This window comes from Corvus cornix, chromosome 1A, assembly GCF_000738735.6.
Source record: "Corvus cornix cornix isolate S_Up_H32 chromosome 1A, ASM73873v5, whole genome shotgun sequence".
In the NCBI taxonomy this organism is placed as follows: domain Eukaryota; kingdom Metazoa; phylum Chordata; class Aves; order Passeriformes; family Corvidae; genus Corvus; species Corvus cornix.
In genome coordinates, this window is record NC_047057.1 from 22,337,711 (window position 1) to 22,355,143 (window position 17,433).

Below are 17,433 nucleotides of genomic sequence, written 5' to 3' on the forward strand. Positions count from 1 at the left end.
AGATGCTTGACAGAGCATAATTTATGCTATCCTAAAGTAGATGTCTCAAAACAGTGACATTAATTGCGATCTAAAATTGTTTGGTTCACCTGGGGAATCTAAGTGAGACACTGAAGACAGGTAGGAGATCTATCACTGGAATGCTCATACAGCCTGCCCACAGACAACACCCCCTGTGTGCCTGGAATATGCAGAACTGTCTGGGATGATGTTTGACCAAACTTACCCTGATAAAGAGGAATGCAACCATCAGCAAGGTTAAACAGTAACCAGGAAATTGCAAAGTGACTTTTGAAACAAAGAAGTAGTCAGCTTGGGAAATAATAGAAAAGCAGCAGGGGAGAGACTTTGGGTGGAGAAAGCAGCAGCCAAAACCTGGTCAGGCACTGCCACAAGTCAGCCTGCTGGCACCACAGCTCCTGCCTAGATTTCAGGGAATACTGGGATGTAAGGATGGACACAGGTCCTGTATGGGTATGTGTGAAACAGGCACACACAGACCAGGGGCCCCCACTTCTCCAAGTAGAGGTGCATGGAAGAAGAGCAGGACTGTGTTTGTAACCTGTGTTGCCTTTGAGATAGAGGCTGGATAAACATGGGTGAATAAGCAGATGTCACTAGAGTTTCAGAGGGTATTTATAGAAGGATGTTTAGAAATGTGCAATGTTCATTTAAGTGTTTCAAGTGTCTGGTATCATGATTTATCACTTCTGTTACTGAAATTGATAGAAGGTATATTATAATTACCCATTGCCAGTTGATTGTATATCATCAGTTAGACACTTCTGGGTTTGGTTAAACAAGGTGAACTCCTACGTTTTTTCCTGTAACAGTAACTCCTTCGGAGGCATAGATGAGCTCTGAATCTACCTCAGAAGCAAGGAGGTAGAAGAAAAGAGACCACTGAGGCTACTGAGTAATTCAGTGCAATTTTGAAGCTTACATTTTGGGATTTAGAACATCCTACTTTACAGTTTTGTATGAATCGATTTTGAAAGACGATACTCGTTCCCAGTAGTAGCCTTCAAAATGACACAGTTATCAGGATAAGAGTTGAAAGTAAGGTTTATGGCTGAGGAATGAAAGCATGACCTTTGGTTTCAAGAAATTACCCTTTTTGAAGTAGCAAAGGGCATCCTCTCCAGATTGTTCTGCTATGCACTGGAGCTGTTGCACTCCTTCTGATCATCTGGATCTGCAGGGTCTCAAAGACTAACAGTAATTGCCTCTTCTTGAAAATAGCTTGAATAAATTCAATCAATCTTTAAAAACTTTCAGCATAGGCTCTATTCTCTCAGTTCACTTTTGTACATTCATTCTTCTTACTGGATGTCTTTGGTGAAATTTCTTCACCAGGTCCAAATACTTTTGGGCATAAGTAGTTGTTTTTAGGTACAAAAATATGTTTTACACAAAACCAAGAATTTCTTTGATTATATGTATGGAAGTATCTAAAGAGCTAACATGTCTGCAAGAATAAAAACTAATTCCACACATAAGGCCAGGAGGAAACATACTTAGCAAGGAATCTATTTTCCATATTTTCTGCTAGCACAGGTGGACCTTTCCACTGATTGGAGTATATAGAAATAGTCAAAGGCCATGTAATGGGAGAAAAATGTAGCCATGAATCATGTAACATTAGTTCCAGAATAAAACACAGAGAAAACAGTTCAGCAGTTTATCATAAGTTTATTGCATTAGCTTCAGGTAGATCTGTTTATTCCACTCCTGATTTAGTGTTATGATGTGCCCTTTCTCTGCAGATCTAACATAGCACTAGATGAAAGGGGAAATTACATTAGTACTCAACTTTTTTTTACAGTAAATGTCCCACTTCTGTATATATTTTTCATTACATAAGATTTTTAAAAAGATGAAATTAAATTGTTCAGAAAAAGAGTTGTTCACAAAACACCCCAACATCTTGTCCCTTAACACTTTCATAACTTAATTACACGGAGGAGAAAAAGCCATCTGAGTAGGCCTTTTCTTTCCTGTAAAGCTCCTTGCTCTTAAGACTAAGTCCAAAAGCAAAAAGCCACTCACCAGCTTCAGCAACCACAAAATTAGGCCTTTTGAAGAGACTGAACTAAGAGTGGTTTCCCAACTCAGCACTGACTTCTTAGTGGGAAATTAAAGGTGATTTACTAACAGCATTTCCCAGGTTGCTGTGAGAAACAAAAATGTATCAGTTTGACTAAGGGAAGCCGGAAATCAAAAAAAGGAAAGATGAGAAGAATCAGGATAATGGGAGGCAGGTCTAGGAAAGCTGGAAGCCACAGAAGGGCATGCTTACAGAGCTGACTGGATTCAACAGCCTAAGCAAGAGCACCAATGAACTAGAAAAAAAACAGAGAGCTAAGGGCCAGAGTAATTGTATAAAACCTATGGCATATTCACATGTTGTAGAGAACAATCAGTCTGAACTCTTGCTTAGCTAAATAAGGATGTTCAGAATGAGAAAAGCAGAAAAGAACTTCAGAAAGGATTTTATTTGTGCACTGCATGACAGGTTGACATAGATGAAGAAGACAAATAAGGAAGGATTTCTTATTCTTCCTTTTAAGATAATAATTAAGGATATGAAATCAAGCTATATTTGATTTTGCTGAGGTTTTAAAGCAAACGAATACTCTCAAGCAACAAGTAAGTAATCTGTATAGTATCATTGCTCAAAGACATTGGTAAGACCAAAAGCACTCATGAATTTAAAAATCTATGAGACAATTTCATGCATAAAAGCCCACTGGAGCTTATTAAACATCAAGACATATATTCCACTCCCAGTTTTGTGTTTCTAACCCTGCAGGTTACCAGAAATAGATACAGCCTGCCTAGGGACCTGTCATAGGTTAGCAAGCATAGTCCCGGAAGGGACGTCCTTGCTAAGGGGTGCTTACAGTTTCCTCTGGGAACTGATAGAACCTATCAGCTGGCCAGTTTGAATATGGACAATTCTCTAAGCCACTTAAAGTTGTGATCACCTCTGTGATCCACATTTAAGAATAGACAAACTCCCCCTCCAAGCTCTCTCTCGTTTCCGGCGCTGGGACAGGTGGCTGCGGGGCCCGAGCAGGGCCCAGTGGGCCCGGCCAGGCCCTGCTTGGGCCAGGCCAGGCCGGGCCACGGCCATCCTGGGTCGATGGACCTGTTCCAGCCGTGGAACCCCCCCCCACTGCCTTGCCGTGGGCAGCCGGAGCGGCTCGGCTCTCCCCCCTCTCCACTGCGATAAGAAACATTCAACATTCCAGCTGCAAAGCTGCAAGGCCGAGGTGAGATTAACCCTTTTTATTGCTGTGAAGAGCTGAAAACCTGAGGGAAGAGAGAGAGGAGATGCTTAAAGCTGAAAATCTGTTGTGAAGCTATGATATATCAGAGTATCCTGTTGTAATTTCATGAAGATATGGGGGGTGGAGCGTTCAACTCGTGAGCAGAAGCACCTGCGCTGAGATAGGCAGATGCTGACGCAGCTGTAATTCCATGAGAAGTTTGGACAGGGAGAGATGAACCAGATGAGGACTTTTGCTCCGAACGGGAAAGGAGAAAACCTCAGTCCCTAGAGATGCTCCCAGAGATAGTCCTAACGATGAAGATGATGAAGACCCTTTGCTCCCAGGGAAGGAGAAGGGCCTCTGTTTTTGTTTCTGAACGGCTCAACCTTAAAATTGTACCCCAAAAAACTTCAAGAGTGGACCCTCGAAAGCAGTTGCGGGAAAAGCTGCAAGTCGGGGGAAAGGACTCACACGCAGGCAGAGAGACTCCTCTTCCTAAATGGACTGAACAATATTTGGAAGTGGGCGGCTGTCTCGTTGTGATAATGTTTTCATAGCATGAGCAAGAAGAGACTTCTCTTTCTAAATGGACTGAACAAGGTTATTATGGAAGTGGTAAACAGACTGAACATCTTAAGGGTTGTCTTTGAACATTGTCAGTGGGAGAAGGGAGGAAGGTGGGGGGAGGAGGAGAGTTCTGAAGGTGGTATAATTTTTTTTTTTCTTCTTTTAGGTCTGTTAATAAACTTCTTTATATTCTTTCAAGTTTAGTGCCTGTTTTGCATTTCTCCTAATTCTTATCTCACAGCAGATAAACAGTAATGAGTATTTTGGACCAAACCACTACACTAAATTGGTGTTTCCGCCCGGTTACAAACCGAACCCGCAACAGGACCACTACTGCTTTATGTTTGTCCTGTTGCACAGTTTCATGATGCTCTCTTGCCTGGTTGCTGCCACAAATGAGTGTCACACTAAGCATGTCTTTGATCTCCCCGAGCCTAGAAGTTCTGTTCTTATATCAGTGAAAAAAGAAATTATAGGGCTCTAGATACCACAAGGAAAGAAAACAGAGATGGCATTTATATTATGCTCATTCTCACAGAAAGAAGAGCATTACAGCATTCTAACAGAACCTAATGAACAAATATAATTTTAGTCCCAAATAACCCTGCAATCTAATTGATTAAGAATTGATGGTAATTTTTCTTTTGTGTTTTTTTGTCCTGTAAGTGTCAGGGCAACAATATTAAATTAAAAACAAAAACAAAAACAAACCAAGTAAACGTAAAACAAAGGAAAAAAATCCCAAGCCTTTCTGCTGTTTGCAACACTTTGCTCTGTATCTGTATGTACGTTTGCATTCCATCTCACTTTAAATACGTGTGGCTAATACTTCAAGTGGTACCAAAACTGGCCACTTGAGGGCAATACTGCAACCTAGTTTCCACCATGCTCGGCTATAAACCAGACCGCCACGTCATATTAAAATATGGATTTCCTGTATAGGTGAGGGTCCAGATTTATTTGCATGTATGTTAAGTAGAAAAAAAAATAAAAATTCCTTTACTCAAGTTTCCAAATGCTTAATACACAGGCAGAGTTTCAGCGACATTTTTAGTGACTCACACCACAGCAAGCTTAACAGCAAACTGCTTTAATATATTATAAGTACTTCACTTCACAACTGGAAAATCACTTAAGAACAGAGTTTCATCTGAGCATCAAGGGTTACACAAGAACACCAGTCAAGGAATTCAAGTCCAGGAGGCACCTGTCTATTTTGGATGAGCAAAAGGATGATGAGCCACAGCAGGGGCCACGGGAAGTTGCTGACAGCACAGAAGAGCCTCCCCTGATGATGCAGGATGTGGCACTTCTGTCTACAAAAGTGTATCCCTTCATAAAGAACTGGGATCAGGTTGGGAAAGGTTAATGGCAGGGCAAAGGAAGCAGTTCACAGTGTGTTAAGCCTTGAAATAATTAATCATAAATTACTGGTTTGCACACTGGTTTCTATAAAACAGAAAATTATTCAGGGGTCAGCATTCTTCTCAATGCACATGCATAATGTCGATTTACACAAAAGGAATTATTGCATACATTGCCAGAGACCCTTCCCTTAATTGCTACAATATGCAAAATAGAAAGCTTCTATTTTATTAATAACTTTTGCACACACAGATGGACTAAATAAGCAGTTTCCAGCCCTCCTCAAAGAAATAGGGCTATTAAACAAGCCTCATATCTAAACATCTGTGTGGCAGAAAGCCATTCTCTCCCCTGCATCTCTTGCATCTTCCCATGCTGGGCCCAAATCTGGAGTCGCACTTTTTTACCCCTTGACTGCACACAAAATCCTCATGCCAGCTCAGGATTTACCTTCTTTTGCTTTCTGAAATGAAATACTAAAATATGTATAATCCAGAGAAAACCTGGCAGCTGGTGAGCAAAACACACTTGAACTCTTCCTGAACTGCCATTTGACCAATATTCAAGGAATCATTCTGAAGCCATGCCACTATGACTATAAAAAGCAAATATGCATTGCAAAACTCATTTACAATAGTTTACTAACAAAAAGGCAGTGAGGAATGCAGTATTATTTAATTAATGAAACTCCTGTTTTTTCTTTACACAATTTCTCTTAATCATTGATATCATATATCTACCCCATCTCCACTTTTTTAATAAGGCATTGTTATTGTTGTACATGGGAGATCAAATTTTAAATGTACTTAACATACTGAATTTGTGATAGCAAAACTAAGTTGACCACAAATGTGGATGAATTTCTCATTAAAAATGTTGTAATTATACTGGTATGAGAAAAAATGTCTTGACCGGAGGTCTGTACTCACTGAGGAGGTCTCTAAATTATGGTATAACATTACTGAAAGAAGATAATCAAAATGATTCTCATCGCTTCATAAAAAAAAATAAAAAATAAAACTCAGTCACCTGCTCTTGGGGAAAAACACTGGCAAATTTTTCCAGACCAAAATCTCCCCTCTAGGCATGTTGAGTCCCCAGTGGGCATTCTGGCAATCAGTGGAAAAACAGGTCTTGGAGATTCTCTGTATAGACTATTGACCGGTTGAAGCTTCAAAACGTGACGATTTCCATCCTGCACAATAGAGCTGGCAGAAACTTAAAGCTTAGGAGCTTTCTGGACTAGGCTCCTTGGCTGGTACAAGCATGTATAGCTCTACTGGCTACTTTGGGAGAGATGACTCTCCTGGCCTTGGATGTCTCACTGGCAACTGATGGAGGGCTACATGAAGTTTTTAAGAAACTTGAAAAAAATCTCTTAACAAAGGATATCAGTGGTTGAATTCATACCTTCTCCCAAGTATTTTCTGATGGGTGACCTGCCTGTTGCCTCTGCATCAAGCACAGACCCTCTATATGATTTTCCTAGCAGCGCTTTCTAGCCACTCTATGAATTCCCAGTGTCTCACTTCTCCTGGAAGCTCCCTGCCCCCTTCCATATTCTTTACAGGGCACACTGTGCTGAGAGGCAGCCTTACACACACCATTTTTCATCATTTTCTTAATTTGCATTTCAATCTACATCACTACAAATGTGCTTTCTTTCACAAAACGTGCCTATCTTTTGTGTCTTTTTCACTATTTTGATGAGTTTGTCTAAAGCTATGGAAGGCATAACACCACAACAACAGTAAACAGACTGGAACCACTGTAGATGTGCTGCTGCTTCCATCTATCATTTTTATTGCTTCTTCAGCTGCCAAAGTGCTCTGTAAATGGTGGCTGGCACCCTGTTCAGCAGACTTCCCTCAGTGGGAATTGTTTTACAGAGCCATATCAAAATTACTAATGACTACTAGCCTTTAAAGTAGTCCCTACTTCAGCTGCAACATCGATGCTGCTGGATATTGTGTTATTTTAATAAACATAAACAAAAACTGTATCCCAGGGTTTGAAAGTGAGTGACCATCACTCTTCATAAATGAAAATGGAGGAAAATACATAGCAAAGTAATATATCTTCATGGGCTTCCATAGCTTATGTGGGGGGAAGGGAGAAGTAGATTCAGCTCACCTAATTTTGGCAATCCAGAATTTGACATGTTCTCTAAGAAAGTCATAGCCCATAGAAGGAAGCAAACACTTTTACCAGGAAACTTATTCCAAAACTGGTGTCTAAATTAGGTGGCATGATTTGTTCTCTAGAGGTGTCTGTTTCTCCAATGACTAGAATTAGATAATGAGCTTAAACTAGGCACTGCACTTGGTGAGGGCTAAAATTGTAGAACGTACCAAATAGCTGACATCATCTACAGTCCTGACAGTGACACCACAACTCTCAGACTGATCCAAAGCCGAGACCTGCTCCTACCCCGAGAAGGTTACATGGGCAAAGTGCACCCATCCTCTAACAGCTCCTGCAGGAGCTGAGCTGTGACCTCAAGAAACCACTGTCACATTGTGACCTTAATTCTTCAAAAGGGAAGAAGCAGAGGCACAACTGTAGCTTCTTCACAATGAGCTGATGTATTGCAAGCACAGTCACCTGCTAGGAGAAGAAAGGAATGGCAAGGCATATTTGCAAATCCATGGGACTGCTGAGCAAGAAAGATGTGGAGAGAGGGGTATCTCCAGGCACTTGGAGATGTCCAGAATTAATCTAAGGCACATATGAAACATCCTTCTTCAAAAAATTGAGACCATGGGGGGCCCACTCTATCCATGGTATACTTCCTTCCCCTTATTTAGAAGTGCCCTGACCCTCCTCTAGTCTGCTTTAGTGTACCTAAAAAGGAAATCTAAATAAGCTGTTTTAAATATTTACTTTCCTTTTTCACAACACTATCAATATCCCAGCAAAAGTTGCTACTGCATGGCAGCACTCACACTTTAGAGAAAACTCTGACCTTGCAATTGCTGTCAAATGTCACCAATAAAAATGGGCTTGGAGACATGCAAATCCCAGGCCCCCAGTGCACAGGGCAAGGCTTTCCTTCTTCATGAAGCAAACCCTGCTTGTTCTGAGAAATGAAAACTGTACATTAGGAGAATATTCACTGTAGGCTGTGGACTGCTAATAAGTAAGGGGTAAAAGAGAAGGAAGATATTCTCCAGTTTTCTGTCTATGTACTTTGCCTGAAAGATGGAAAACTGAGGAAATGAAATGTTTTACCTTTATGGTAAAATGCTTCTTCTTGGGTGGATGCCAGACAGTGGTGGTTGAATGAACGAATGCCCGCAGGGGTGTTAAGGATGTCACAAGCACATATGCTTTGATAATGACAGAAAGGTCTTGAGCTTTAAGGACGTCCTTGTGGTCTGACAAAGTTGATACTTGATTCCTGGAATGTAATAATATGTAGCATTAATGCAGTTCTTCTGCAAATGAGCTATAAAAAACAGTGAAATTAGCGGAAATAGTAAATTAGCCTCTTTTCCCCCAAGTTAAGCAGCACAGTAGATTAAACCAAGTAAACAAAGCTTTGCATCGTCATATTATTGCTTTCAGCATTTTTAACTCTTAATTACCAAACACAGGAAGCAACTATATTTGGAGGGAGTAATGTTTGAGAGTACATATGGGTAAATGCATTGTGGGAATAATGTGAGTGTTAGAAATCCAGGACATTCAGAGTGAAAGATTAGATCAAGATTAAATTAAACATTAAAGAAATCCAAGCATCTTAAATAACAGAAATGCATAGCCAAGGTACCCTATTTAACACTGATTTGCAGTGAATTCAGAAAAACACCCCCACCCAACCCTATGGAAAAGCTGCACTATTGTTAGCACTTTCTTCTGTAATAAAGGGACAGAAACATGTGGTGCTGCATACTTCCCCTAATGAAAGCCATATACAATCATTCCAAATATTATGAAAGACTAGGATACCTAGAAATAACCCATAATAAATCAGTTAAATCTAAGAATTCTGCAAGCTAGCTTTGTTTAAGAAGTGACACAGCTCTCTAAAACTGGCCTACAGCTGCCATAGTACACACAAAAAGAGTCAGCCATAGAAGCAGAACAGAAAAAAAGCAAACCCAAGAAAAAAACCTATTATTTAAAAGCTCATTACTTGGGGAAATCTGAGCTATACTTGTGCATATTCACAATGGTGTTATTAATCAGTCCGTTAAAAATCTCTTGAGTATCAATTTACCTCATAGAAAATTCAATGGGAAGATGATGATAGAAATTGTGGATCTCTAAGAATGATTACTGGTAAAAGACAAGGGGCTCTCCTTCCATTTCTGTGTAATTTTTGGTAATATGTGGCCTTTCCAGACCTCAATTTTGCTACCTGTTAAGTAAGTCTAACAACATCTATTTTACAGAGAACTTTTTCTCCACTCTGCAGAAAGTGTCCTCAGAACATAAAATTTGTGATATACTGTGATGGAGGAAACAGCACTTGATAACAGACAAATTATCAAGAACTTCTTGGTTCTTCACTTAAGGGAGGACCTCTGTGCAAATGACTACTATGTGTGTCTGTGGTAGGGGCAAGGCAGGGATGGAGTGTGGTGATCTGCCTAGCATTACAACAATGGAGCAGGAAACAGCTCAGCCACCATGAGACCTAAAGGTTCAGGGGTGTCTCTGGGTCTGTATTTATCTGTCTAAGTGCTTCACTGCCCCAACATAAAGACTTAGACGTTTATACTCAAAACGTGCAAACTTGGCTAATACAGAAACAAATATAATGCAAGTATGAGATGCAATACATCCAAGTGCTCCATCTGCTGTGGTCTTCTCTTTTGCTGCATTCTGCATCCTTGACTCCCAAATAACTGCATGCTGAAGCACTGGCAGTTTCTGAGGGTGGGTTATCATTAACTTACAGCTGTGTGCTCGTGCTCTGCTTCCACCAGTGCTGCACATGGGAGGCACGTGCCTGCCCAGTGATTGCGCTGCCCTGGGACACATTTCTTGGGGCGCTGGCCCTTGACAGTCCAGGCTGGCCAGAACAGTCTGGGGTGACAAGTGGGAGCTGCAGGTCTGAAAAAGTACCAAGAGGATGAGAAAGGAAGTCAGCAGAGCATTGAAAGCAGGTGTGGACTACTGCTGCTAAGGACAAAATGTATAAAACACAACACCAACATCAGATGAAAATGTAAAATAATAAATGCTGAGACAATAAACCTTTTTGGATCTGCTAGCAGAGATTTTCACCTCCACCAAGCACCCCCTTCCAGCTGCAAGCTGCAGGCTGAAAGGCTTAGCTGCAACTTCCACTTCAGAGGTGAGTGCAGGAATATTGCTTACAAAAAGCATCCCCTTCTTCCTTCCTAAAAATTGAAATCCTTGATTTATAAATATAGAATACCAAAACTTAGTTTCTCATGGAGCACTAATTACAATTAATGGGGATAAAGAATTTATTTGTCTAAGGACCAAGGGACTTTGCCACTGTAATAATAGCTCAATTAACAAGCACATATCCTTGTTTCTATGTTCACCATTTAAGGCTACAATTTGCAGGTACTGAAATCTATGGGAGGCTTAGTTCTGCCACCAAACACAGTGGGAGCAGGACTGATGTGCCACAGCTCTCAAAATTATTGAGGCATGTGACTATTAATAGTAATCAAAATATTGTGATGAGAGATCAGTCAAGGGATGGCATGTATTTTCTGCTTTTACTATGCTTGGTAAAAAAGGCACAAAGCCCTTATGTTGTGTCATTATTTCATGTAGGGTAGTTTTCATTAACTCTAATACGCCTCACATTTTGAGTTCTTAAGTAATGGTCAGGAAAAATCAAGTTGTTTGCATTATTCCCAAACCTTATTACTTTTCTTTTTAATGACATACAGCATTGTGTTATGTTATGAATTTATTGGTAGAGCATCTTTTTTAAAGCATGCACTCTCAACTTTGGTACATGAAACGAAAAATAAAACTGATGTTGTGTTCCTGTTGATGAGCTGTAAACAGATATTTAAGGAAAAAAACTATCCATTTTCCCAGACATCCTATTAAAATGACATTGTGATTGTCTGTGTTTATTGGCTGTTCATTAGATCAGCTTGGTTCAGCCTTCCAGTCTCCTGGGTCTAGAATTAATCTGGTCCTCTGCCTTACATGCACCATTTAGCAGACTAAAGGCTCTAATAACCAAAACCAGGCCATTATTTAATAGAGCACGTCATGCTCAAGTTACATTCACACTGACATATTTCCGTTGTGTTATGCTTTATAACTGATTTGAACTTTGTAAGTGACTACCTGCTTTTTGAAGTACAGTGACAAAAGCAGACTGCTCCGCCTAATTGACTGTGTAGTGACAACAGGAGTAAGCCAATAAACTCCCATTAAGTCATTCATTGAGCAGACTTGCTTCTGAATATGCACAGGAACCAGATCTGCACAATCAAGTTGTATTTTTTTCCATATCTGACTTGATGTAAAGACACAAGGGCATTTTACTATGGCAACTTCTACCCTGTAGAAGGCCAATAGCATTTCACCATGGCAATTAACAGTGGTCCCATGTAACTACTCCTACGCATCACTTTAGCTATTTAAAAGAAAGTAAACATTTTACTGAAAATAAGAACAGCAGCGAAGGGCTGTACAGATCATTACTTAAGAGAAAGCAATGTGTCTTTTCCTTTTAAAAACATGTTTCTAATTGTGTTGCTAAAGCAACAAGTAACCAGTATCGTATTAAGTAACAAGACAGAGTTTGAAAATAATGAGATGAAGTTTGTGTACCTGTATTTATCCCTCTTAAATGAGAGTTTTAGCTGTTTCAGGGAAAGGAAAAAGATTACTTTGACATTAATTCATTTATTACTACCCAGTGGACCATTTACTGGAGCTGGATATAACAAAGTAAAACAATTGAGTAGGGACAGATGAAAAACAGAAATGTCCTGGAATTCTCAAACTACTGGGTAGAAGATCCTTAGTATTGCCTTAAGTCATTGCAAAATGCCTCAACTTAAAACAAAACAAAACAAAACAAAACAAAAAGACCCAAACAAAAAAACAACAAACCACAAAACAAAACAAAAAAAACCCAAACAAAAACACCCCTCCAAAAAAACCAACTGCCACATCTCAAGGAAGAGAAGGTTAAACAAATTTCAGGGTGCTGATGATTAGCATTGAAAACTAAAAAAGGGCAATGCTCATAAATTAGGCCTCATTCTATAGAGCATCCTGTTTGTACAGTGCCTTACACGCCTTTATTGGATTTGTGTTGGCATGCCCCTGGGAGAGAGCCCATCACAAGGGGGCTGTAAGAAGTGAGACTGTCGCTAGGTGCTTACTCCTTTGAGATGACACAGAGAATGTACACCATCAGGCAGAGCTCAGAGGGAGTGACAGTCCCTCACTATGGTAAATCTACTGCTAGTAATCAATGAACACAATAATCATAATAATGAAGAGACATCATTAGTGCTGAACTGAGCACACTCAGCTTCTTCAGTTCTTGTGGCAACTCTTCACCTGCTCCTGCACTCAAAAGCAGTAACAGTGTTTATTAGATCTGTGTATTTGTTAATCAACTTTATCATCAATGAAAATTAGCCTTCAGAGCCTTTACTGTTTGCAGTAATTCCCATGTTTTTCCATCTTGAAATCACTCTACAAACTCTTGTTAATTAACCCGTCCTCTTGGAGTACGTAAACAACATCAACATTTTATAGTGGAAGAGGTGAAGCAGGCTCAGCAGTTGATGTGTCAGACAGCTTGGGAAACCAAGTTAGAAAGAGTCCCAGCATCCTAATAGCATGTCCAGACTACATCCCCTCTTTAAAAAATCCAAATCTTAATATTTGTAATTTGTAAATCGTAATTTTTGTAGCAGACTCTAAAGATCAAAGGAAAAAAAATTAAACACAAAAAGATCATTTTTCTTTTTATAGTGACTATGTAGTAATGGAAATGTTACACGAAGTGCTGTTTTTCCTAAGGAGTGGCTGCAGGCTTTGCCACAAGTACTTTTAGCTGCTGCCATTTTTGATGCTAGAGTGTAAAGCAAATATGGCTCGATACCTGCTTTCACTTTGAAAAAACCACAAAGCTTCATTTCCTTGAAATTCTGGCTTGAAGAAGGTTTCTGATGCTGACATCTCTGGAATAGTACCATTGAAAACACCGACAAACAACACACTTTACCTCTGCCTAGGGTGTTCACATGAGGCCATGCTGATGAGCAAGGAGGCCATTATATGTTCTTACTTGAATTCACACATTAACCACAGCAACAGGTAAAACACAGACCTGAGACTTAAGAGCAGCTGCATGGCACATGTGAAGAGGAGGTATAAAATCCATCAAAGCAAGTCAACACCTCTAGATCAAAAAAATTAAGCACCTCTTTGTCACACAAACACGTGGCAGATACTGTTCTGTCAACTGCTATCTCTCAAAGTACAACAGTCAAACAGATCAGTTGACAGTGACAACTGATACCTAATGCAGCAGCCTCGCTGACATCTAATGAGGCCTTTCAAGTGTTTTACACAGCTATGACTTCTTGTTCCTTCTCCCCCCATTTTCAGCTCACAAGTTATTTACTTGTCTTTGGCTCAGAGTTCTGAAGTGTAACATGAGATTCAACACATACACAATAAAGATTAGCTGATTTAAGAGTTACAACGTGTGGCTGAGCAAAAAGGTTTACCAATAGCTAGAAGTACATTTGGACAAATTAAGAACTCCTGGAGAAAATCCAGGTTGCGGCCACCTGGACTGGTGGTAAAGGAACACTTAGGTTAACAAGAACATCTGGAGATCTGCAAAGGCAAGGAATTCAGCAGGAGAATACCCTACTGGTTGACCTAAATAACATTTGGTTGAAAGAAAAGGAAACAGAAGATGAATGAGGATGTGCCCTCTTCTTTATCTTTTCTTCTACAGTATCCTTTGATGTTACAAGGAAGGTTATGATGTGGGTTTGTTAGTTGATTTCTTACTTTGTGCAAGATCAAATAGAATATATTTTACACACTTCAAACATGGAGCAAGGAACAATTAAGACTATTGTCTGTGAGAAAAAAGTCATTTTGTTTCTAAAGTGCCCATCAACTGTCAGATCTGTTACAAACATTTCAAGACTGATTGAGTCACCTTGAGAGCCCCTGGTTGTTTAATGAAGCACAAAGCTAGAGATGGAATGAAATGTCACTGAAGTGCTGTGTTTTGTTCTGAGCCCAGCACATTGTTAATTTCTTTCATGAAATGAAATTGTAAGCTCAGCACATTTGTACTTGCAAGGTCTTCCTCCAATTGCTTTTCTTTTTAGCAGGAAAAACATTACTTTAGAACATTAAAGTACATTAATCCTGGAACTGTACATCAGCCTTTCCATCTGCTTAGAAGCCTTATGAACGTCTTCCTAGATTTTCATAGTGGTAGTCTGTTTCTAGCAGGAGTCTGAATTCTCTCGCATGAAAAAAAAAACCAAAAAAAAAAAGAAAATGATAGGCACCTCATGTCATTTATTAGCATTTTCTACAGTACAATATTCAGGAACTACTGATAACAGATCCTCTCTGTCAGCCTTGCAGGTTTGTGTTCTGACAGGGCACCTAAATGAGTTAGAACTCCATACTGCATCCTGTTCTGGGATCATCCATTTTCCTTACTGGTATGGGCTGCTGGAGCACAAAGAGCTAATTTGTGATACCGACCAGGCAAATTGTATTGCTACGACCTGGTCCTCTTCTAGAATTTACAGCTGGGCAATTTTGAGCCTCCGTAGGTTGGAAAGGTGTGTTTAACAGCTGCAAAGATTGCTTCACAGCAGGAGATGCCTACAAAGATTTCATAGATTCTTAGGCAGACTTCTGAGTCCTCCAGGACAAGGAGTTTTGATCAAAATAAAGCCTAGTAACCTTTGGTTCAATCAGTTATAGCAGCCTGCTCTAAGCTGCATAACTGTGAAAGCAATAAGCATTGAAAGTACAATTTTTTTCCACTTTTTGGTGTTGATTTTGGAGGATGGACAATTTCACTTGAACTACTGCCACTTCATGCCTTGAGATTTGTCACAGAAAGCAGATCTATCCCATTTAATCACTTGCTGTTACCCATTTGACTTTTGGATGAAAAGACTCTGAAACAAGGATTGGTAATGTACTATGGCTTACACATTATGCCCTGAGGTTGCTAAAGAAAAGAGAGAACCTTTAGCACTCAATTTTATAACCTATGCATTTAGAAAAGCGTGGCTGAGAAACTCAAAGTAGATGATGAATATTTGAAAGAAACTAGAAAAACTAGGGGCAATCCTGGCCCTCAGTGAAGTCCTGGAAAAATTTCCATTGATTTCACTGGAATATGGTTTCTTGCTTGAGATTTAATATGTGATGGCCTTGATGTGCATTACAAGCTTTATTTGTGATGTCAACATTGCTGCAAGCCCAATATTCCACCCACTGCTGACTACTGATTCAGCTGTCCTTAAAAGAACACATTAAAAAATACAGTGATCCCACACGCTGTAATACACTTAATCTCAAAGCAACACACCCTGGATATTTAGACTGGAGAAATGTCAAACTACTTGTCATTTCTGGAAGTTTAAATTGTCCTAAATAATTATAGTATTAAAAACCAAACATCTTTATAGTAAAACAGATCTAGAGGTAAATTAATTTATACTGTGGGTGGAAATGCACTGAAATTCATTGTGAAGTTTCAGAGTTAAAAAGATAAAATTATGACAGTGCATCATTTGTATGATGATGTTTATTTTTCCCTTTAGAAACATCAGCAAATACAGCTTCAGTTTAGATTAATCACGTACCATGTTTTTTGACTCTCTGTTTTGGCAGGTGCATAAAAAACAGTATTTATGGTGTTAAGTACAGTGTTTGTGTCTTCATTCCTAAAGCATCCTAAGAGTTAAAAGTTAGAGGTGTGGGGTTTTTTCCAGTATTTTTCAGAAGGGCTGCTTCTTTTGTATGCACCCTTCATACTAGAACTTAATTACACAGATAAGCTATAAAACTTTGGAAAAAGAAACTCAGTGAAAATGCTGGCTGACTGTTCATGATTAGAGCCACAATTCTGTACTAGTGACAGGGTAGAATATAGAAGAGTATAAGCCAAGTAATTAAATTAATTTAGCTGCTTTACTTCTTTTCAAACTACTAATAATTGCTGTTATGTTGCTGCTCTTATCCTAGCTGAGATTTGACACTGTTGTAAAACCAATGAAATTCCTGCCCCACATAGTTTATAATAAAATTAACTGTAAAAAATCAGATGCTGGTTTTATTGGCCACTCTTGAGGCTCTTAGTAACTTCAGTAGCAGAAAGGCAATAGGCACAAACCTGATCAAAACTGGTGTGCAAATATTTGTAAGGGCCAGCTGGCAAAAGAAATGCATCCCCCTATAAAAAATCAAGTTCTTATCTCAGAGATACTGAATTGCTACAACAGAAAAGAAATTTAATCTGTAATTTCTGTCTTCCACAGGTGGCTCCACTGAGTCTTGCTTCCTACCCTCAGATCATAACCTCTCATATTGACTCCAGAGTAACTCAAGGACACTGGGGATAGGCAGCAGAGAAGAAAGCTAGCACGGGGTTAGCACCAGACAATAAACATATCACCGAGTGGAAGCACAGTCACACAGCTGGACTATTTTGGCTCTCCCTCCTGAACAATTTCATTAGGCTCATGCCTATCCCAAGACCTTCTGTGTGATTAACGCTGCTGGCCAGCCCAGCAGGAGATCACGGGTGCACACAAGGCTGGCAGACACTCATAAAGTCTCTGCACTAGTGGCACCAATAAACTGAAACACAGAAGCAAGGCATACAGCACAAGTATTACTTAAAAAAAGGATCAGTGATCTGCATGGGTAGAGAAAACTGCTATGCATGGCACAGGCTGGGCTCTGGAAGTAGTGAAGTGAGACAAATGCTTACATGGAAAGACAGACTAGTTTGGATTTCGTAGAGAATAGGAAAATTAGGGAGGCAATGCTAGAAGCAGTTCCACCACTTTCCCAGGCAAAACCTGTAAAATATAGTATTTGTTGTGCATGCATCAGGATGCCTTTCCTGTGCCCTGTACTGAAGCTGGGCAACTCTGCTCACATTGTGGACCTTAGTACTCTCCATCTCTTGGCTGGGAGTAGTAGTTCCAGGAGGAACTGGCCCAATATTTTGTACAAATAATTTTCTTTCCTGTAT

At 39.7% G+C, this 17,433-nt stretch overlaps 1 protein-coding gene across 3 annotated transcripts in view; it reads right to left on the bottom strand.

Annotated features, from left to right (window-relative positions):
* Nucleotides 1-17,433, bottom strand: part of CPED1 (cadherin like and PC-esterase domain containing 1) — a 143,681-nt gene that overhangs the window by 85,544 nt on the left and 40,704 nt on the right. For all 3 annotated transcript variants that reach the window (XM_010395476.4, XM_019283616.3, XM_010395475.4), the window contains exons 6-7: nucleotides 10,112-10,268; nucleotides 8,439-8,607 (exon numbers count right to left, since the gene is read on the bottom strand). In XM_010395476.4, coding sequence (XP_010393778.2) covers nucleotides 8,439-8,607; nucleotides 10,112-10,268 — 326 coding nt within the window. The remainder of the gene's footprint in view (nucleotides 1-8,438; nucleotides 8,608-10,111; nucleotides 10,269-17,433) is intronic.